Genomic DNA, 24,048 nt, shown 5'->3' with positions numbered 1-24,048 from the left:
ATATGAGTAATATCTTTTATGGTCATGCACCCTTGAAGAGTGGTCTATTCTTATTAAATATCGATAGTAGTGACACACATATTCATAATGTTGAAGCCAAAAGATGCAGAGTTGATAATGATAGTGCAACTTATTTCTGGCACTGCCATTTAGGTCATATCGGTGTAAAGCGCATGAAGAAACTCCATACTGATGGACTTTTGGAACCACTTGATTATGAATCACTTGGTACTTGCGAACCGTGCCTTATGGGCAAGATGACCAAAACACCGTTCTCCGGTACTATGGAGAGAGCAAAAGATTTGTTGGAAATCATACATACAGATGTATGTGGTCCGATGAATGTTGAGGCTCGTGGCGGATATCGTTATTTTCTCACCTTCATAGATGACTTAAGCAGATATGGATATATCTACTTAATGAAACATAAGTCTGAAACATTTGAAAAGTTCAAAGAATTTCAGAGTGAAGTTGAAAATCATCGTAACAAGAAAATAAAATTCCTATGATCTGATCGTGGAGGAGAATATTTGAGTTACGAGTTTGGTGTACATTTGAAACAATGCGGAATAGTTTCGCAACTCACGCCACCCGGAACACCACAGCGTAATGGTGTGTCCGAACGTCGTAATCGTACTTTACTAGATATGGTACGATCTATGATGTCTCTTACTGATTTACCGCTATCATTTTGGGGTTATGCTTTAGAGACGACCGCATTCACGTTAAATAGGGCACCATCAAAATCCGTTGAGACGACGCCTTATGAACTGTGGTTTGGGAAGAAACCAAAGTTGTCGTTTCTGAAAGTTTGGGGCTGCGATGCTTATGTGAAAAAGCTTCAACCTGATAAGCTCGAACCCAAATCGGAGAAATGTTTCTTCATAGGATATCCAAAGGAAACTATTGGATACACCTTCTATCACAGATCCGAAGGCAAGACTTTTGTTGCTAAATTCGGAAACTTTCTAGAGAAGGAGTTTCTCTCGAAAGAAGTGAGTGGGAGGAAAGTAAAACTTGATGAGGTAACTGTACCTGCTCCCTTATTGGAAAGTAGTACATCACAGAAACCGGTTTCTGTGACACCTACACCAATTAGTGAGGAAGCTAATGATGATGATCATGAAACTTCAGAACAAGATACTACTGAACCTCGTAGATCAACCAAAGTAAGATCCGCACCAGAGTGGTATGGTAATCCTATTCTGGAAGTCATGCTACTAGATCATGATGAACCTACGAACTATGGAGAAGCGATGGTGAGCCCAGATTCCGCAAAATGGCTTGAAGCCATGAAATCTGAGATGGGATCCATGTATGAGAACAAAGTGTGGACTTTGGTTGACTTGCCCAAAGATCGGCAAGCAATTGAGAATAAATGGATCTTCAAGAAGAAGACTGACGCTGACGGTAATATTACTGTCTACAAAGCTCGACTTGTCGCAAAAGGTTTTCAACAAGTTCAAGGGATTGACTACGATGAGACCTTCTCACCTGTAGCGATGCTTAAGTCTGTCCGAATCATGTTAGCAATTGCCGCATTTTATGATTATGAAATTTGGCATATGGATGTCAAAACTGCATTCCTGAATGGATTTCTGGAAGAAGAGTTGTATATGATGCAGCCGGAAGGTTTTGTCGGTCCAAAGGGAGCTAACAAAGTGTGCAAGCTCCAGCGATCCATTTATGGACTGGTGCAAGCCTCTCGGAGTTGGAATAAACACTTTGATAATGTGATCAAAGCTTTTGGTTTTGTACATACTTTTGGAGAAGCCTGTATTTACAAGAAAGTGAGTGGGAGCTCTGTAGCATTTCTGATATTATATGTAGATGACATATTACTAATCAGAAATGATATAGAATTTCTGGATAGCATAAAGGGATACTTGAATAAGAGTTTTTCAATGAAAGACCTCGTTGAAGCTTCTTACATATTGGGCATTAAGATCTATAGAGATAGATCAAGACGCTTAATTGGACTTTCACAAAGCACATACCTTGACAAAATTTTGAAGAAGTTCAAAATGGATCAAGCAAAGAAAGGATTCTTGCCTGTGTTACAAGGTGTGAAATTGAGTAAGACTCAATGCCCGACCACTGCAGAAGATAGAGAGAAAATCAAAGATGTTCCCTATGCTTCAGCCATAGGCTCTATCATGTATGCAATGCTGTGTACCAGACCTGATGTATGTCTTGCTATAAGTCTAGCAGGGAGGTACCAAAGTAATCCAGGAGTGGATCACTGGACAGCGGTCAAGAACATCCTGAAATACCTAAAAAGGACTAAGGATATGTTTCTCGTATATGGAGGTGACAAAGAGCTCATCGTAAATGGTTACGTTGATGTAAGCTTTGACACTGATCCAGACGATTCTAAATCGCAAACCGGATACGTGTTTACATTAAACGGTGGAGCTGTCAGTTGGTGCAGTTCTAAACAAAGCATTGTGGCAGGATATACATGTGAAGCGGAGTACATAGCTGCTTCGGAAGCAGCAAATGAAGGAGTCTGGATGAAGGAGTTCATATCCGATCTAGGTGTCATACCTAGTGCATCGGGTCCAATGAAAATCTTTTGTGACAATACTGGTGCAATTGCCTTGGCAAAGGAATCCAGATTTCACAAGAGAACCAAGCACATCAAGAGACGCTTCAATTCCATCCGGGATCTAGTCCAGGTGGGAGACATAGAGATTTGCAAGATACATACGGATCTGAATGTAGCAGACCCGTTGACTAAGCCTCTTCCATGAGCAAAACATGATCAGCACCAAAGCTCCATGGGTGTTAGAATCATTACTGTGTAATCTAGATTATTGACTCTAGTGCAAGTGGGAAACTGAAGGAAATATGCCCTAGAGGCAATAATAAAGTTATTATTTATTTCCTTATATCATGATAAAAGTTTATGATTCATGCTAGAATTGTATTATCCGGAAACATAATACTTGTGTGAACACATAGACAAACTAAACGTCACTAGTGTGCCTCTACTTGACTAGCTCGTTAATCAAAGATGGTTATGTTTCCTAACCATAGACATGTGTTGTCATTTGATTAACGGGATCACATCATTAGGAGAATGATGTGATTGACATGACCCATTCCATTAGCTTAACACCCGATCGTTTAGTATGTTGATATTGCTTTCTTCATGACTTATACATGTTCCTATGACTATGAGATTATGCAACTCCCGTTTGCCGGAGGAACACTTTGTGTGCTACCAAACGTCACAACATAACTGGGTGATTATAAAGGAGCTCTACAGGTGTCTCCAAAGGTACATGTTGGGTTGGCGTATTTCGATATTAGGATTTTTCACTCCGATTGTCGGGGAGGTATCTCTGGGCCCTCTCGGTAATGCACATCACATAAGCCTTGCAAGCATTGCAACTAATGAGTTAGTTGCGAGATGATGTATTACGAAACGAGTAAAGAGACTTGCCGGTAACGAGATTGAACTAGGTATTGAGATACCGACGATCGAATCTCGGGCAAGTAACATACCGATGACAAAGGGAACAAAGTATGTTGTTATGCGGTCTGACCGATAAAGATCTTCGTAGAATATGTGGGAGCCAATATGAGCATCCAGGTTCCGCTATTGGTTATTGACCAGAGACATGTCTCGGTCATGTCTACATTGTTCTCGAACCCGTAGGGTCCGCACGCTTAACGTTACGATGACAGTTTCATTATGAGTTTATATATTTTGATGTACCGAAGTTTGCTCGGAGTCCCAGATATGATCACGGACATGACGAGGAGTCTCGAAGTGGTCGAGACATAAAGATTGATATATTGGACGGCTATATTCGGACACCGGAAGTGTTCCGGGTGATTTCGGAGAAAACCGGAGTGCCGGAGGGTTACCGGAACCCCCCGGGAGAAGTAATGGGCCTTATGGGTCCTAGTGGAGAGAGAGAGAGGGGCGGCCAGGGTGGGCCGCGCGCCCCCTCCCCCTCTGGTCCGAATTGGACTAGGAGAAGGGGGGCGGCGCCCCCCTTTCCTTCTCCCTCTCTCCCTTCCTTTCCCCATCCTAGTAGGAGTAGGAAAGAGGGGAGTCCTACTCCTACCAGGAGGAGGACTCCTCCTCCTTGGCGCGCCCTAGGGCCGGCCGGCCTCCCCCCCTTGCTCCTTTATATACGGGGGCAGGGGGGCACCTCTAGACATACAAGTTGATCCTCGTGATCATTTTCTTAGCCGTGTGCGGTGCCCCCTTCCACCATACTCCTCGACAATATTGTAGCGGTGCTTAGGCGAAGCCCTGCGACGGTAGAACATCAAGATCGTCACCACGCCGTCGTGCTGACGGAACTCTTCCCCGACACTTTGCTGGATCGGAGTCCGGGGATCGTCATCGAGCTGAACATGTGCTAAAACTCGGAGGTGCCCTAGTTTCGGTGCTTGATCGGTTGGACCGTGAAGACGTACGACTACATCAACCGCGTTGTCATAACGCTTCCGCTTTCGGTCTACGAGGGTACGTAGACAACACTCTCCCCACTCATTGCTATGCATCACCATGATCTTGCGTGTGCGTAGGAATTTTTTTTGAAATTACTACGTTCCCCAACAGGAGGTGGGTCGAGGAGGGCACAACCCACCAGGGCGTGCCCAGGTGGGTTATGCCCACCTGGTGGGCCCCCTCTGGTAGTTATTTGCTCCGCTAATTCTTATATATTCCATAAAAATTCTCCGTGAAGTTTCAGCTCATTTGGAGTTGTGCAGAATAGGTAGCCTGACGTAGTCTTTTCAGCTCCAGAATTCTAGCTGTCGGTATTCTCCCTCTTTGTGTGAACCTTGCATATTATGAGATAAAAGGCATTAGAATTGCTCCAAAAAGTATTATTATGCATAAAAACATCATAAATAACAATAGGAAAACATGATGCAAAATGGACGTATCAACTCCCGCAAGCTTAGACCTCGCTTGTCCTCAAGCGAAAACCGAAATTGAAAAATAAATCCACATGCTTAGAGAGAGAGGTGTCGATAAAAACAAAATACGGACATAGAAGCATCATGTATATTATTATAACAGCAACAAACTTTATCATAGAACTTTTATCACATAATGTTTATCATAAACTTCTCATGAATAAGTAATAATTCATCACAACATCGAAGTATAAAGCATAAACTCTATTGAAAATCAACAAACTATGTTCTCACTCAACTTTGCAACTACAATTCATCATCTTTTCAGGAAGGGTCACGTATCGGAGCCTTTTGGCAAGTCCACATACTCAACCATCATATAGTCTTCTATGATTTCTAACACTCACCGCATACACATGAGCAAAAAGTTTCAACCGGACACATAAGAAGATAGGGGCTTATAGTTTCGCCTCCCAACGTATTCACCTCAAGGGTGGTGTCAACAATAATAACTCATGCCACCCATATCCAGCTGGATATATGTGCCTAGATCTTTCCGCACCACAAGGTGCTTGCAAAAAGAGAAAATAAAAAGGAATAGAGAGAAATACTTTGACTCTTGCATAAAAATAAATACATAAAAGTAAAATATAGGACCTTCACAGAGGGAAGCAGAGGTTGCCATGCGCTTTTTGGTTGTATGCTCAATCTCTTAGTGCAAAAGAACGTCACGTTATATTGCCCCTTATGATAGCAACCTTTATTGTGCAGCATGTCGCCTTTATTATTTTGCTATCACAAGTTCATACAACGCTCAATTTTCTCTTACACTAAATGATCTAACACATTTAGAAGCAATTTTTATTGCCTTATTGCACCAATGACAACTTACTTGAAGGATCTTACTCAATCCATAGGTAGGTATTGTGGCTCTCAAAACAAGATTTGGTTTAAGGGTTTTGGATACACAAGTAGTATCTCTACTTAGTGCGGAATTTTGGCTAGCAAAGATAGGGGCAAGCACCACATGTTAAAGGATCTATGACAATATAACTTCTATGTGAATATGAACAAACATAAATCATTACGTTGTCTTCCTTGTCCAACGTCAACAATTTTGGCATATAATATTTTGATGGGGGCTCACAATCATAAAAGATGTCCAAGATAGTGTATTTGCATGTGAATCTTCTCTTCCCTTATTAATTCTTTCATGAATTGCATTATTGACCAATGCTATGTTTGTAAATCTCCAATAAATTTTTCTACTTATACTCTTCCTTATGTGATGTCATTACTTACCATAAGATTAGCATATGGTCTTTTTCATTTATTTCCTTTCTTTTTATTGAACATGAAAGTGAAGAGAGCAAAACTCAAACTAAACTCTATTATATATCTGGCACACGATTACAAGGATAGATCACTAAGTAAGCACTCGAAAACAAAGGATCGAACTAACTTTTATTGAACTAAAGCAAAAGATAACTAAGGATAGAACTAAGGTAAGTAAAAGCAAAAGATAATGGAGGTGATACGATACAGGGAACCTCCCCCAAGCTTGGCACAAGCCAAGGGGAGTGCCCATACCCGATACTCAAGTCTCCTTTGGTGATGAAGAAGAAGGTGGTGGTGATGAAGTAGTGGAGGATTCGTCCTTCTCTTCTAGGCTCAAAAGATACTGCAATCTTCGGATGACGCTCTGATGGGTAATGATGTGCTCTTGCAATAAAATATTTTCATGAGTGAGATATTTGTTTTGAACACGAACCGTTTCGATGATCCTAAAGGCCTCAATCTCAGTGGGAGTGAGGTATTCATAGTATGGTTGGAGGACATCTTCTTCTTTCTCCACGGGCAAGGCCGACTCTACTGCCGGAGTTTGATCTCCGACAACTTCCTTGCTCTTGTCCCCCTTGAAAGTTTCTTCGAGCTCTTCTCTCTTCAATTCAATCTTCATCAACCAAGAATCCTCTTCTACGTTGTTGGTGGGGGATGAGGACATGGTGCCTGGCCTGACAGATCTGACAGAAAATTGCAAGAAAAGAAAACAGAAGATTTCTCCGTGATACGATTATCAATAGGTTCGGGAGGTATATAAAGATTTTTTTACCTTGGGAAACAAGTAGACGGAAGAAAAAGGAGTCCGAAAGGTACCCGAGGTGGGCACAACCTGCCAGGCGCTGATACGTCTCCAACGTATCTATAATTTTTGATTGTTCCATACTGTTTTATTATCAATCTTGGATGTTTTATAATCATTTTATATCATTTTTTGGTACTAACCTATTGACATAGTGCCAAGTGCCAAGTGCTATTTTTTCCATGTTTTTTACATCGCAGAAAATCAATACCAAACGGAGTCCAAATGCCACAAAACTCCACGATGATTTTTTATGGGCCAGATGGAAGATGTTGGGACCTAGTTGCACCTGGGGGGAGTCCCGAGGAGGGGACAACCCATCAGGGCGCGCCAGGAGGCCCAGGCGCGCCCTGGTGGGTTGTGCCCACCTCGGGTGCCCCCGGACCGCCTCTTTGCTCTATAAACACCCCAAAAATACCAGAACCCTAGAAGCGTTGACGAAATTTCATCCAGCCGCCGCAGAGTCCAGAACCACCAGATCCAATCTAGACACCATCTCGGATGGGGATCGCCACCTCCATTGGTGCCTCTCCGATGATGCGTGAGTAGTTTTTTGTAGACCTTCCACTACTAGGAAAAAGGCTACTAGCAGCGCGGGTAAAATGGCTACTAGCAGCGCGGGTACCCGCGCTACTAGTATCGTGCTACAGCTAATAGTTAGTAGTAGCGCGGGTAAACCCGTGCTACTACTACTAACATTTTACTAGTAGCGCGGATGTCACCCGCGCTACTACTAACGGAATAGTAGTAGCGCGTCTATAGTACCACACGCTGCTAGTATCCTGAATACTAGTAGCACTCCATTTCACCCCCACGCTACTACTAACTAATTAGGAATTAAAAAATAAAATCCATCAATTCCATTTTATGCATACAATTCTAACAGCTAAAACAAGCCTAGATTTGTAATAAACCAGCAGCATTACACATCATTCCAAATCAAAGATTTATAGTAAACCAGGAGCATTAGAGCATATCCATACATCTACACTTATTGCCTAGTCACTTATTCCCAGCTAGTACAAACACAGTTGGAAGCAAATAAAAATGCATAAAAACACCAAACAGTGGCATTCTATCCCTCCAAATGATTTGCTCCCTCTCCATCCTTGCAATCATCTTCTTCTCCCTTATGTGCTTCTCCCATTTATGAATCCAAGATTTCTGTAAAGAGCAAAGAACAAATAAAATTAAATTTCAGCAGACATATATTTCCTTGCATGTTGTGATGTACAGTAGCTATGGGAATAAATATACGAAAACAAAAAAGTGAGTGATTTCTATTAACAAGAGATCGCCTATGTAATAGCTACAAACAAATAAAATTAACGTCTAGATAATATATATTGCCAACATGCTTAGATGAACTATATACTGCCAGGTAATAGGACATATCTAATTTTCACATTAATTGCCTTTAGTTTTCTTCAAAACTAAATATACTTAAACTTAGATCATTTCATATAGATGTTCAAAGGATAATACGGCTAAAAGAATCCAATTTTTTTGTTTTTTTGAAGTAGTTTAAAAGGAAAGCATTAACACATAATAGAAATGATTATCTGCCATAGGGTGATGCTGGACAGCTAAAAAGCTCACAACCTATCAGATCAATTGCTCGATAGGACAGCACAAATCTTATAGGATGATTTTCCAAAACGAAAGCAGACCAACAAGGACAAACAATGGCCCATCAGACCACTTGCTGTGAACTATAAGAACATTATTTCACCTCCTCATATGGTACTACTAAACTCACAATGAACATCGACACTGAATTAAGTTGCAGCCCCCCCTCAACAAGTGTGAGTTGTAATTAATTGACTACAGCAGCATTGGTAGTCTCAACAAAATAAAACAGCAGCACTGGTAGCAACACTATCAACGCCATCCCTTCAAGCAGAATAACTAGGAAAACACCGTGATCCCTGAAGGAGAACTTCCCATATCGTTCGTGTTCAACAACTAATTCTATGTGTTTCATTGGTAGTCAAATACTGTATTATATTTTTATTCTATCTGTATATACCAGGATAGCAGGGTTACCTTTGCTTCCTTAACAGGAATGTGCAAGGAAAGAAGTGAAGATGTTGCGTCTGCATTCAGTAAATGAGATAAAAGTTGAGACTCTTGATAGCCAATATCCATTCTTACTTGTAATATTACAGATACAGAACTGACAAATGATCTTCATATTAAGCAGATACCACTTTCTAAGGTGCAAACATCTAAGGAAACTTAGTTGGTGCTAATCGTGGAAGCGATCAACAACTGTTTATCTTCCTACATCAATTTGGACAGTTAACAGTAAGCAAAGATAGCATTATAATCCCAGCCAACTACGTATATAACTAGAAAAAAATGATGAAAACAAGAAGACTGTCCAACCAATTGACTACAATTATTGAGGATCTGCATGGAGAGTGCTAGTATTAAAATCGGGCTTGCAATCTAGGCTCGATCGAAACTGAAACTGAAATCGGCCTTGCAATCTAGCCTCCTCCACCTTTCACAGCGGTGGAGCAAACTGAAACTGAAATCGGCCTTGCAATCTACTACAAACCCTCTACAAAATTCGTATTGAAACTTTTTTTAAAACAGCCTCTACAAGGCCGTAAACTGGCATACGAAAACAATGCGCTCAGGATCCTAACTTTCGGGACAGCAAACTAAAACGATGGCTGCTCTCAAACCATTCATCCAAACGACACAAATAAATACTCTACGAAAAGCTTGGAACTTGCTTTACAAATTTCATATAGAGGCAACTCGAAATTCTGAGAATAACTAACTCGTTTTTCACCTAGAAGCTGGCTGTCCAGATTTGACAGTGCATTTTTGAACTGAACTAGATTCAGTTTACAGCCAGAGATACCCAACGCTCTAGATTTTTGCTAGAAGGTAATCAACACCTCGCAACATCATGGATGGGCTATATCCCTAACTAATTTGGCTAAGCAAAGGAACTAACATAGAGAAGGTCCGACCAGGCACCAAAACCAAATAAGTATAAGCACTGAAATCACCAACGAATTTGCAAATTGGTTCAGGAATCCATCTCCAATTATCAAATCTAATTCTAATCTATGAGCTGCTGCCACAGATCCCTGGTTCTTACCTAGCCAGCACCATAGAGAAGAGGGCTGATGCGAATGAGGGTTAGCTGTTGCATTAAAGCGATGCATCCATAAATCCAATCTAAGAATGTTACAACTTGCATCATCATCATCATGGCCAAATGATAGAGAAGTGAGATGGATCCATACTCTTGGTCTGGGGAGTCCCACTGACCACCCATGTGTTTGCGGCGATGGACGCTTGCACTGCATCGACAGACCCAAGCATTTATAAGCAACTAAAGCATGGTGAAAATAAAATCGTCTGATCCAAGCATTAACACAAGTTACTCTTGTTACTATAGTTCAGTTCAGTACTATATGGGTTCAGTACCATGCCTACAATCAGACGCAAGCTTCAGTGCAGTCAAAGTATAATTACAAAGAGGAGCAAGAATCAAACTTTTTATACTCATGGGCTCGTGGCACAAGCTTTAGTTCAGTAAAGAGCATAACACAAGCTACACTACAGAGTACAAAGTATAAACACAAGCTTCAGTACAGTGCAGAGGACAACACCAACTACACTTTACAAAGAGAAGAAAAATTGAAACTATATTGTACTCCCTACATGTTTTCCATCTCTGTATAAGCTGCAAAGGACAACACCAACTACACTTTACAATCTGCAAAAGTCTTTTTATTTTGGTCAGTTCGTTCGCATAAATACTTCTCTTTCTCTATCAAAGGGGAGGCACAAGCACAGCCAGCCCCCAAATGCTCTTTTCTTTAATTTCCGCCCTAAAACTTTCTTTCTGTATCACGGGATTAATTTCTGGACCAGTCTACTAAACAAATTTTTTTTCTAGATGTCTACTGCAGTTTATGAAGAAACAATAGTGGGTTCAGGGGAGGCACAACCGCACAAGCACAGCCTGCCCCCAAATGCTCTATTCTTTAATTCTCCCCCCTAAAAATTCCCACCCATGGGTTAGCATCAAGATATACCTTCTAATCCAGTCGACCGCCTTTGGATTAGGATTTATCGCGGACTCCGCTGGAGCGCTCTCAGCAATGCACTGAAGTACTGAATTTACGAGGCCTCTGAAGTACTGAACCAACTCCAACTTACTTCATGCTGAGAAAAATTTACAGTACCTTATCCTATCTTGGCGAGCTGCACGCTGTCGACGGTGAAGGGCAGGTTGCCGACGAAGACCTTGAGGTCCTCGAAGTACTCGGTCGCGGAGTCGCCTCCACCCTCGCCCTCGCTCTTCTCCCTCGGCGTCCTCCGTCTCGAACTCAGACGACACGGCCACGGCCACGGGCAGCAGGAGCCGCCTCCGCGGCGCCAGCAGCACCGACACGGCGCGCAGCGGGCCGCAGGTGAAGGAGGCGGCGGCGGCAGGCCTGGCGGCGGAGGGGAGCGGGATGAAGTGGTGCGAGAGCGCGGTGGAGAAGAGGGTGGCCGTGTAGGATCTGGGGGGGGGGGGTTGCGCGCGGCCGGTGCTCGCCGGAACCGGCCGGCGTGGGTGGTGGCGGCGGCGAGGAGATCGTGGGGAGAGGAGCCGGTGTGGGGTGGACCGAGGAACAGGTGAGTTCGTGAGAGAGTTTTTTTAGGGATTATAGAGAGAGAGTGGTGGGGTGAGAGTTTTTTTAGTAATAGCGTGGGGTCTTACCAGCGCTATAGCTACTTACGTAGTAGTAGCGCAGGTTTTATACCACTCGCTACTATTATGGCCTGTCCCGGGGACACCACTTAGTAGCAGCGCGGGTTTATACCTCTTGCTACTACTATCAACTTAGTAGTAGCGCGGTTTTTATACCCCTCGCTACTACTAATTAGGAGCAGCGCCCCCTTTTAGACCGCGCTACTGATAAACTTCTGTGTATAGGGTTTTCTTTAGTAGTGTTCGGGTCCGTAGTTAGTAGCTAGATGGCCTTCTCTCTCTCGCTGAATTCTCAATACAATAGTCTCTTGGAGATCCATATGATGTAACTCTTTTTGCGGTGTGTTTGTTGAGATCTGATGAACTTTGAGTTTATAATCAGTCATATCTTTTTATATCCATGAAAGTTATTTGAGTTTCTTTGATCTCTTATATGCATGATCTCTTATAGCCTCATAATGCTTCTCCGATATTTGGGTTTTGTTTGGCCAACTTGATCTATTTATCTTGCAATGCGAAGAGGTGCCCGGTAGTGGGTTCGATCTTACGGTGCTTGTTGATCCCAGTGACAGAAAGGGAAACAACACATATGTATCGTTGCTACTAAGAATAAAAAGATGGGATCTATATCTACGCAATAGATAAATGGATCTTGTCTACATCATGTCATCGTTCTTATTGCATTACTCCGTTTTTCCATGAACTTAATACACTAGATGCATGTTGGATAGCGGTCGATGTGTGGAGTAATAGTAGTAGATGCAGGCAGGAGTCGGTCTACTAATCTTGGATGTGATGCCTATGTAATGATCATTTCCTGAATATCATCATAATTATTTGAGGTTCTATCAATTGCCCAACAGTAATTGTTTACCCACTGTTTGCTATCTTTCTCGAGAGAAGCCACTAGTGAAACCTACGGCCGCTTCTTTCTCATATATTTGCTTGCGATCTACTATTCCTTTGCATTTTTATTCAGATCTATTAAACCAAAAATACAAAAATACTTTGATGCACTTTATTTTATTTGCGATCTATTATTCCATCTACTACAAATTTCTGGCATCGTTGCCCGAAAGGGCATGACAACCCCTTTAACACGTTGGGTTGCGAGGTGTTGTTATTTGTGTGCTGGTGCTGTTTATATTGTGTTGCTTGGTTCTCCTACTGGTTCGATAAACTTGGTTTCTTCACTGAGGGAAACACCTACCATCGCTGTGCTGCATCATCCCTTCCTCTTTGGGGAAATACCGACATAGTCCTAGCAGACAGGAGCTTTTCTGGCGCTATAGTCAAAGAGCGATCAAGTGCGCCCTGGTGTCTTGTGCCCACCAGGGGTGCCTTCCTGGTTGTTTCTTATTTTCCTAATTTTTAACATATTCCAAAACTGACAGAAAATATTTTTGCGGATTTTTCGGAGTCCATTTACTTACTGTATCACGTACCTCCTCTTTTTTCACGATTCAGGAGTGTTCTGGAAGGTTTCCTTTATGTGTTATTCCGATGTCATAGTTTGGATAACATTGCTTTCAACATTAATAGGCATACTTGAGATATAATGTTTTATTCTTTGCCCATTGACAACCTTCAGGTTAGTACCCTCGGCATTATTTATTCTGATAGCTCCAGACCAATAAACCTCCTCGATAATATAAGGTCCTTCCTATTTGGAGAGAAGTTTTCCTGCAAAGAATCTAAAACGAGAGTTGTAAAAAAGAACATATTCTCCAACTTTGAACTCACGCTTTTGGATTGTTTTATCATGCCATCTTTTAACTTTTTCTTTAAATAACTTGGCATTTTCATAAACTTGGGTTCTCCATTCATCTAGTGAGCTAATATCAAATAGCCTCTTTTCACCGACAAGTTTGAAATCATAGTTGAGTTCTTTAATTGCCAAATATGCTTTATGTTCTAACTCAAGAGGCAAATGACAAGCTTTTCCATAAACCATTTTCTAATGAGACATACCCATAGGATTTTTATATGTTGTTCTATAAGCCCAAAGTGCATCATCTAATTTCTTAGACCCATTCTCTCGGGACCTATTGACAGTTTTTTTGTAATATTAACTTTATTTCTCTATTGCCAAGTTCAACTTGACCACTAGACTGAGGATGATATGGAGATGATATTCTATGGTTAACATCATACTTAGCGAGCATTTTACGGAAAGCACCGTGAATAAAGTGTGAACTACCATCAGTCATTAAATATATAGGGACTCCAAATCTTGGGAAAATAACTTCCTTAAGCATTTTAATAGAGGTGTTGTGATCAGCACTACTAGTTGGAATAGCTTCTACCCACTTAGTAACATAATCAACGGCAACCAAAATATGTGTATACCCATTAGAGGAAGGAAAAGGTCCCATGTAGTCAAAACCCAAATATCAAATGGTTCAACAGCAAGTGAATAATTCATAGGCATTTCCTAACGCTTACCAATATTACCAATTCTTGGACATTCATCACAAGATAAAACAAACTTACGGGCATCCTTGAAGAGAGTAGGCCAATAAAATCCAGATTGCTATACCTTGTGAGCAGTTCTGTCTCCCGCATGATGCCCTCCATAAGCTTCGGAGTGACATTTCCGTAGGATTTATCGCTGTTCATGCTCAGGTACACACCGTCTAATAATACCATCTACTCCTTCTTTATAAAGGTGTAGGTCATCCCAAAAGTAATGTCTTAAATCATAGAAGAATTTTTTCTTTTGTTGGTATGTGAAGCTAGGTGGTATATATTTAGCAACAATGTAATTAGCATGGTCAGCATACCAAGGAGTGTTATGAGAAACATCTATTGCAGGTAATTGCTCATCAGGAAAACTATCATTAATAGTTTGTGGGTCATCAAGAATATTTTCTAACCTAGACAAGTTATCAGCTACGGGGTTCTCAGCTCCTTTTCTATCAGTGCTATGTAAGTCAAATTCTTGTATCAAGAGAACCCACCTAATTAATGAGTCTAGGTTTAGCATCTTTCTTTTCCATAAGATATTTTATAGCAGCATGATCAGTGTGAATAATCACTTTAGAATCAACAATGTAAGATCTGAATTTATCACAAGCAAACACCACTGCTAAAAAAATATTTTTCAGTAGTAGCATAATTTCTTTGGGCACCGTCTAGAGTTTTACTAGCATAATGAATAATATTTAATTTCTTATCAACTCTTTTTCCTAGAACAACACCAATAGCATAATCACTAGCATCACACATAATTTCAAAACGCAAGTTCCAATCAGGTGGTTGAACAATAGGTGCAGAAATTAAGGCTTTCTTAAGTGTTTCAAAGGCTTCTACACAATCATCATCAAAAACAAATGGAACATCCTTTTGTAAAAGATTTGTAAGAGGCCTAGAAATTTTATAAAAGTCTTTAATAAATCTCCTATAGAAACTAGCATGACCGAGGAAACTACGAATACCTTTGATATCTTTAGGACATGGCATTTTCTCAATTGCATCAACTTTAGCTTTATCCACCTCAATACCTCGTTCAGAAATTTTATGTCCCAAGACAATACCTTCATTAACCATAAAGTGACACTTCTCCCAATTCAAGACAAGACTAGTTTGCTCGCATCTCTGCAAAACTCGACCAAGGTTGCTTAAGTAATCATCAAAAGAAGTTCCGTAAACGGAAAAATCATCCATGAAAACCTCAACAATCTTTTCACGAAAATCAAAGAATATAGCAGTCATACCGCGAAAGATTCAAATATTCTGTTGGTGAGCTCTTCGATCTCTTTGAGGTATTGTTCTGTTAAATTATATACTCGCAAATAGACACATACCCATATCTGGCGAATGTCCAGTGTGCCGCAGGGGGGCCCGAGGACATACGACACATGCTTTTCCAATGCGACTTAGCAAGGAATTTGTGCTCTGGACTGGGCCTAACTCACTGGATCTACAACCTACAACTATAAGCCTTTTGGAAATACTTTTGATGTCATTATTTTGTCTTTTTTGTTATGTTTGTGTAGATTACTCCTTCTTTACAACCTTTGAGAGCCAATAACATTATTCATGTTGTGTCTGGATACTCGGAACATACATCTCAGCTGGCTGATCATGTCTTGCCAGATGACAATATGACTAGCTTTAAGGCGTACTTCTAAATTAGTTGCTCATGTCTTGCCTGATAACATGATGACTAGCTTTCACATATGGCCATATTAATTCTTATGTCCACATTTCGTTTTCTTTTGAAAAAAACTTGGCTAGACAAATTTTAACATTTGAATACAGATGAACAAATGCAACTTTTGATGTCACTAAAAGCCAGTAGAGTTCACTACAATTACTTCGATGCTCTTAGAAGCCAAACTGACTACCGAGGAGAGGAATGTCTACATATTGGTGCTAGATTTCCATATGCTTGTACAAAGATTTATTTGTTCAATATTGCCAATGTAAATATCAGTTTTCCACCGGATCTTTTTAGTTAAGTCCTTACTTCATTTCCATATATCTGATTTTCTGAGGGATATGTCTGTTTTTGCTTTCCTTGAACATATATAAAAGCTAGAAAGCATGCCAACATCCACTAAAACTATTTTGCAACCCCATGCAAATCACATGTGTACTATTTGTTTACATATACTACAAGTATGAAACATTTCTACATTACAAAATAGTAGCTCTTGATTTGGATCATTTTCTTCATACATAATACATCTGAAATTAATCTTCAATTCCCGCCGCAACGCAAGGGGAAATCACCTAGTTTATAGAATCGAAAAAGACATGAAAACAAAATTTAAAGTTTGAGAAAAATCTAAACTATTTTATAGAGTTTTCTTATGGAAGAAATTGAAACATACCTGTTTTCAACGGGATCAGGATTTATCCGTAATGTAACACATATACTGAGGAGAATGTGGACTTAGTCTCTTATCGACGGTCCAAACAAATTTGTCATCCGAGGCGAAATATACTAAATATTTTTATACCAAATTTAAATGCATGCTCCCTCCGATCCTTAATAAGTGTCGCAATTTTGAACTAAGCTTGAACTAATCTTAGTTTAAAGTTCAAAATTCCTGCACTTATTTTGGATAGGAGGGAGTACTTTTTTATATACTACAATATTTTTTATTATTTAGTTGGTACAGTTAACCACATAATTGAGGATATAAATAACTAATGTTCTTTGTTATCTATTGCAATGTATCATGGATAATCTTATTTACGCTAAATTTAAATTAAGTGATGTAATATAAGTTATCTTTGAATTATTTTTGCGACAATAACACAAATTATATAGTGTGCATGTACATATTTTATGTATTTCCATATATTGATGTATACTTTAGTTTCATTTAATATCATGTTAGAGGTTTCAACAGAATAATGTCCAACTAATATCTCAGTAGCGACTTCTAGACGATTATTTGGTCTGCATATTTATAAAATTTAGAGTATAAGTTGTAAAGTTTGCAAATTTGTTGCAAGTTAGATTTGGTAATAAGTTTAGCATCTGCATGGCATTGAAATAGCACCAGTCACTAATGAACATAAACATATCACCTATTGAGTTACACTTACATACAATTTGTTTATTTGGTATGCTCATCTGGACATTTGGTTTCATCAGTTGTATACAATAGCTCATGTTAGTTTATAAAATAAAAGGTTAAATATAAAAGTCTACTTTACATTGATTTCAGTAGAAGTTGCAGGACGCAGAGAGAGAGGGAGGGAGGGTGGGTGGGAGAGAGAGAGAGAGAGAGTAGCACACTAACTAAGTTGATAGTCAGATATAAGATTCACTGTCGTCTATCAGATTGGTTGATACTTTGATGTGATGTAGATTTTCTCTTGCAAAATTAGAATTTTATTTCACACACATGCAATACTCTTTTGGACTTAGATAATAGTTTTTTTTGAGAAATCTCGCCGACTTTATTGATTCAGAATAATGTTCATAAGTACAAGAATTGGATCATGAGGATTACCCAACAAAAAATATCGGCCCACACCTAAATTACAAGCATACTTGGCGACAGTGGCGGTTTTAGGCCCCGGGCAGGCAGGGCCTTTGCCTGGGGTGTGCTGGAGAGATCCTTCCTTGGCTGTAGCACAAATTACACTGTAGATCACTATAGCACACCGTAGATAGAAGGCTTGCATGGGACGTTGTGTGATGCTGGCTCCGCTACTGCTTGGCGAGATTGTGAGCTTCAAAATTGAAGCTCCCACGTTAAAAAATGAAATACATAACTAATAACTACCCTTTCTTTCTGTTATTTCATGTATGATTGCGCCATGAGGGCCTCCAGTGCCCTGATCAAAGTCGTTGACGATCCCTTGGCAGTCTGACGCAATACATATCCTCTGTAGTCCGAGATCTTCCACCAATGCCAGTGATTTGCAGCACATATAAGCTTCAAGAACCGTGGGATCCGTAGTACCACTGAACACCACAGTAGCTGATCCCAAGTATAGGTCGTTATGATCACGACAAATCACGGCTGCGACACCTCCCTGTCCTTATCAGGTGACCGCTCTGTCAGCATTTATTTTCATAACGCCCTCCGATTATGGTAGCCAACGTTGGGAAGTATCAACACTTGATCTCGTCGTGACATCGAGCTCTGGTTCTGGCTTTGGTAACGACATGAAATCATTGAGATAGGAGTTGACAAATGAATAGGGATGCAGGCTTTGAAAGATTGACTCATGAATAGCCTTCCGCCTTGCATACCTGCTACTTCTTGAGCTTGCGTTGGCTTTTCCCTTGAAGAGGAAAGGGTGATGTAACAAAGTAGAGATAAGTATTTCCCTCAGTTTGAGTGTTGGACAACATAGTAATAATTCAAAAAAATTCCTACGTGTCACCAAGATCAATCTAGGAGATGCTAGCCACGAGAGAGAGGGATTGCATCTTCATACCCTTGAAGATCGCTAAACGGAAGCGTTACAAGAATGCGGTTGATGGAGTCGTCACTACAAGAAATATGTCAACTTGTGACCTTGACTATTGGTCATTGAAAGGTCATTGTTTTTCATTTGCGACCTTTTTTTGACCAAAAACAGAAGGTCAAAAGCTGGTGATCGTAAACTGAAATTAACGACCTTCTCTGTGAGAAGGTCGTGGAAGTTTACGACCAAAATATGCCTACTGTTTTGTTTTGGTCACTAGAAGCCTCCCCAGGACACGTAGGCATCCGACGTGGCAATCTAATGTGGCACAAGAATCAGCCCGGTCCAATTCTGTGTTTATATGGGTTGAGCCCATTAATTCAGCCTTTTTACTGTATATTTTTTCTGTGTATTTTCTCTAGCTACATGGGCCTAGCCCAACAATTTGGCCTTTTTTATTTTGGGCCATGACTTTTTTAGTTTTTCAGTCTATATTTTTCAATCTGGTCCCACAAGTCAGATGGGTCCCACTTGTCATAATCTCCTATATTGGTCCCACGTGTCAAAAATGTGAGCATTGTTTAGATTATTTTCATAAATGGGCCCACTAATCAGGTTTCCATTTCACACGTCTTCAAATCACACAAATAATCAATATTTTAAATAGAACAGAAAAATGTAGAGTTTCTTAGGCCTGGAGCTCCTGTACATAGTCTATTACAATCTGTGCATAGTCTATTACAACCCAGATATGCCTACTATTATAGTACTATAATATTTACAGTTTATTACAGTCAAACAGAACAAATCTTTGCTGCGTAGGGCTACACGCCGCTTCGAACTTGAAATTTCCTAGGCTTGGAGCTCCTGTAAAAGGGTGAACACAAAGGCATTAGAGTACCATTTTCATTCCTGGAGTAGATATTCAAACCTCCAGGTTTAGTGTATAGACAATCTAGTAAATATATATTTAACAAAATTTCACAGAAATGCAGATTTATGGATCGAATGTATGATAAAGCAACAGATTCAAACAACTTCAAATTAATGACTAGATGTTTTAGAGACCAATTATATCAAAACACTAGATGTTTCCAATGCATATTCGCAGAACCTTGGCATACTCACAAAATCTTAAACCAATCCTAAATCAATGTTGCCTACAAGAAACACTCATCAATCTCATGTTTTGGAAAGCAACGTGGGTGAAACCAAGTCAAAATAAGGAGCATAACAAATTCATGTCAACAAAAATTAGCTTGTGATCCATAACACATTGTTTATTCTTTACAAAGTAGAATTTCCGCAGATATCATTACCAGACACCAAATAGAAAGTAACATGTACAGAATGTGACAGCATTTAGTTCACTTTATTGTACAAGTTGGGTCCAGTTTAATCGGTTGGACAAGATGCATTTGTTAACTACGAAGAGAATGACACTATTATGCGAGATAATTGTTGTGTCGCTAACAATCACCATGTAAGAATGTTTTGCTGTAGTAATACATGAACATCAAGTGAGAGTGGTGTTTTGTTCTTACCACAGCGGAACAATTGAGACAATGCCCGATTCGCCTTGCTTCTCCACAAGACTCGACCAGCAGCACACATCCTTGAAGGAACCAGTGGCGCTGTTTGCTCCCTTGGCCTAGCTCCTTGCTGCGGAGGACGGCCAGGACTTGGATGTGGAGCCCGCTGCACACGGCATATTGTGTCACTACTTGCAGCAATAGAAGGAACTCACATATCATAGAACTTGGAGCAAGTTAAAAATGTAATAGGACCGATATATGTCTACGAAGGAATAGGTCAACTAGAGATTCATGTCTACAATTTGCTAGAGAAGAAAATAACAAGTCAGGATACATAATATATCTGCCAAAAGAAGGACTGATATCAATCAGACCCTTTAATATTAAAGAACATGGTTTCAATTTGTTCTTTGCATATTACATGAGACTTAGAAGCACATTCACTTTAGCGACTCATATTTTCAAGCATTCAATCAAATGGCCTTATAATACAAGACAAAGAGGAGTTGTAGTGGTATGCACTTATCACATATACAGGAACCATGCTTAAAATCCACACATATATATATACATATCCCAATAGAACAGAGCTAGTAAGCAAACTAGCAGCCATGCACTTGATGTCTTGTACTAACAGTTAAGAACACATAAAACTGAACTGCAACAAGAAGAATTGCATAAGACAAGCTGGTCACTGCCTCAGCCATAGTACTGGAGTAGAAAATACAGAAGCAGTTTTCAGCTGACAGTACGCCACGGCGCAGCCAAATAAATAGCTGCATCATATGAAAATTTGCAACTAGAGGAAGAGAAAGGGGCGCAGGGGAGGGAGGGCGGATGGGGATGGGGGGATTACCAAGCCCTGGATCTCCTCCCGAACGATGTAGAAGGGGTCATGCGCAGAGCTCATGGCGGACGCCGAAGGTTGGTAAGGTCGGCGAGGGGCAGCTGCTGCCTCCGAGGACGCAACCGCAGCAGCAGCATCTCGTCGCCTCCTCCCGCTCCAGCTCCGGGGATTGCCGCAGTGCGGCCAGCTCGACGAAGCGCCGTGCATCGACGCACGCACGCGCGCGCCGGCGAGCAAGCCAGGTGTAGTGGTTCAGCGAGATGTCATGGACCTACAAAAACAATTAAAGAGAGCAAATAATAAGGTAACATCGCCAATAAATTGCAGATTTTGAAAGCAACTATAGTTATTCAGAAAACATGGTTGCTGCAACTTTAAGCCAAGCAATACACATTCATGTCAAATATACATGTGTAAGATACTAGAAGCATTTCATTGCATATCTAAGTGTACTGGTATAATTTTACGCCAGGCAGTGCACTAGTACATCAATTACACTAAGCCACAGCCCACTGTTTAAAAAAGTATTGTATCATCATTCTTCAATAGCTTGAATTTCAGAACAGCCACTGTTTGTATTTTAATGAAAAACACCCCAAGCAAATAACAACAGATGGGCATTAAGACAAAAAAATTTGGCAATCACAGCATCATGTTTCAGCAGTTTCAGCAACAATGCAGTACAAATCCTTGTGTAGCACAAGCAAGAGGACCATGTCCTACTCCTAATTACACATAGTAGATGGCAACAGTGAGAGCGGCGCTTACTTGGAAGTGCTAATAAAGAGGCAGGTATTATTCTAGGGCTGCTGTATTCGTCTCTAGGGCACAGAAAAAGCAAGCCAAAGAGCTAAACTTCAGTCCCATTACAGAATGCAAATTCCATACTACAAACAATACAGTGATTATCATAGCATAAACTATATTGTCTGAACAAACATTTTAACTCCCATTGCGCTAGAGATAAGATGACATTTTGTATCAATCAGAAAAAGGTAATGCATTCATTAATAAAAAATGGCAGCAAAAGCAAGCCTAAGAGCCAGACTTCACACTGAGTTTCCAATCCAAAACCTTACACTACAGACTGGACTATTACATTGACCATCCTAACATTCAGAGCCAGAAGAAACCTTGTCCTCCCACTAGTAGATGAACCAGAGGTTGGCCCCCATCTTGTCCATCTTGTAGACCTCGTACCAGTGCTCGGCCACCTTCGATCCGAGCGCTCCGAACCCGGTCGCCAGCACGACACCTGCAGGCAAAGCAGTAAGCTACGGATCACAACAATATGCATCGGATGGCAACAATAACATCAACAAGTAGAAATAGCAGCATGTCAATCACTGTATAATCAATCAGTAAGCACAAATAGCAGCAGCAAGCATTCTCTCAATCACAAACTACACTAATCAGCACCCCTCTCTCTCAATCTAAATAGCAGCAGCGAGCACGGCAGTAGAGCGAGTTGGTTATCCAACGGGAAGTCAAACCAATATGACATGGAAAGGAATCATCCACTACCAGCAAAGAAGTAACATACAAACTGTTCTACTAGCTTCCTTACAAAATGGTATGCTTCCAACTGATTATGAGAAATAAGTAGTACAAAACGAATCTGTCATGAAACCTGAAACTAGACCAATAGGGCATGGTACCACTAGCAAAGAAGCCACAGACAAAGCAGATTACTATCCAGATGAACAATCATGAAAGGTGCATCTCCAACAAAGTAGAATTAGCTAATTGTTGAGACATAGATATGCTGAAATCCTAAGTATAGCATGCATTTTCCACTTCATACCAACTCAAGGAATGCAGCTACGAGCTAACAGCAAAGAATTCATGGAATGACTCGCACCAATAATAAGAGACATCCTGTTACCAGTCAAATTCATTATATCTTCCACTCAAAACTGCCGTCAATCACGCAAAGCACTTGAGGACATCGGCGTCATACTCATAGACTAACGAAACTACACAAAATCAACGCCGTTTTGCCCTACTGGCCGAAAAACCTCACTGTTAGTTTTGAACCCACATAATGTTGGCTGGCTAGGCACATCCATATGAAGTATGAACCCTAGCACTGTTGGTGTGCCTAACTAACGGAGTGACCGGTATAACACATGAACAATCAGAAGCAAGAGAGCTGCAATTTTAATTACCAAATTGAAACAAGCGAGAGGCATCAGGGATGGGAACCAAGTCTAGCAGCGTACCAAATCGAAACGAGCATCGAGTCGAGTTGGTGATGCCTGTTAGCGTGGGCGTCTTGAGCTCCATGGCACGGCCCATGGCGACGGTGCAAATTCGTTGCATCTGGCCGCCGTCCCCTCGCACACGGCCGCTCGCGAGGTTGGGTGCGGACGGAGCAGGCGGCCATCTTTTGCCGGCGCCATGGCCGCCCCTCCTGCTCCACGCGTCCCCTCGTGCAGATGGAAGTCCAGATCGACGCCCTGCTGTGATCCGCATGAGATCCCTCTTCTCTTCTGATGGGAGGAGGAGAGGGAGGGGGCAGCGGGTGTGGGGGGATGAGACCGGGAGCGGAGAACGGTGACGAGCTCAGACGGGGCAGTGGGTGGTGGCGGCGTGGTCAGACGGGACGGTGGGTGGCGGCGGTGATGTGTGGGTGGGAGGGCACGGTCGATGTGTGGGACGTGCGCGCCGGATCTTGTCCAAGGGGAGGATGGAGCGGAGGGGAGGGCATCGGAGGAGGACGGATCTGGATCGGGGATAGGGGCGGCGGGGGAGGGGTCTGGATCGGGGAGAGGGAGATGGCAGCGCTTGACCTAGGGTTTCTCGGGAAGGAGGGGGTCGAGGGAGGAAGGGAGAGACGCTGGATCAGTAGGAGGCGGACGGCTCAGATCGAATACAGTGGGGTGATCCGTGTGCTGCGTCCTGATTGGATCGAAAATGAGTTACTAAAATTTCCTCTTCTTAGTGTTAAAAATAAGGGAGGTTTGTGAGGCAGCTACCAAAAATATTTTGCAAAATATTTTCACTAAAATTTTCACTTAAGTTAGACCACCTT

At 41.2% G+C, this 24,048-nt stretch overlaps 1 protein-coding gene and 1 long non-coding RNA gene across 4 annotated transcripts; both read right to left on the bottom strand.

Moving 5' to 3' along the window:
* Positions 1-8,063: 8,063 nt before the first annotated feature.
* LOC125512900 lies at positions 8,064-9,860 on the bottom strand. Its single transcript, XR_007285578.1, has 3 exons — positions 9,831-9,860; positions 9,074-9,123; positions 8,064-8,191 (listed from the first exon to the last, which is right to left on the bottom strand). It is a non-coding gene; the product is annotated as an uncharacterized LOC125512900 (long non-coding RNA).
* A 9,411-nt stretch (positions 9,861-19,271) lies between these two features.
* LOC125515237 lies at positions 19,272-23,796 on the bottom strand. Of its 3 annotated transcripts, none has more exons than XR_007286891.1 (5): positions 23,237-23,796; positions 22,114-22,269; positions 21,024-21,285; positions 20,177-20,330; positions 19,272-19,499 (listed from the first exon to the last, which is right to left on the bottom strand). XR_007286891.1 is itself a non-coding variant. In XM_048680675.1 (4 exons), exons 2-4 carry the CDS (start codon positions 21,219-21,221, stop codon positions 19,411-19,413), a joined length of 441 nt encoding a protein of 146 aa, XP_048536632.1. In that variant the 5' UTR covers positions 21,222-21,285; positions 22,148-22,466; the 3' UTR covers positions 19,272-19,410. The 3 variants fall into 3 exon arrangements, 1 of the variants encoding a protein (XP_048536632.1); XR_007286890.1 differs by having other exon boundaries at positions 22,148-22,269; positions 23,237-23,793; XM_048680675.1 differs by lacking the exon at positions 23,237-23,796 and having other exon boundaries at positions 22,148-22,466.
* Positions 23,797-24,048: the final 252 nt, after the last annotated feature.

This window comes from Triticum urartu, chromosome 6 (genome assembly GCF_003073215.2).
Source record: "Triticum urartu cultivar G1812 chromosome 6, Tu2.1, whole genome shotgun sequence".
Lineage (NCBI taxonomy): Eukaryota > Viridiplantae > Streptophyta > Magnoliopsida > Poales > Poaceae > Triticum > Triticum urartu.
Note: the sequence above shows the minus strand (reverse complement) of the source record. Positions and strands in the feature narration are given on the sequence as shown.

What these genes read in the sequence shown, in the direction of transcription:
- LOC125515237 (XM_048680675.1), bottom strand. Translation starts at nt 21,221, where the DNA reads ATGCACGGCGCTTCGTCGAGCTGGCCGCACTGCGGCAATCCCCGGAGC. An exon ending in GGGAGGAGATCCAGGGCTTG is followed by an intron (nt 20,331 to 21,023) that starts GTAATCCCCCCA and finishes TGCCGTGTGCAG; the next exon opens with CGGGCTCCACATCCAAGTCC. An exon ending in GTCTCAATTGTTCCGCTGTG is followed by an intron (nt 19,500 to 20,176) that starts GTAAGAACAAAA and finishes ACCCTTTTACAG; the next exon opens with GAGCTCCAAGCCTAGGAAAT.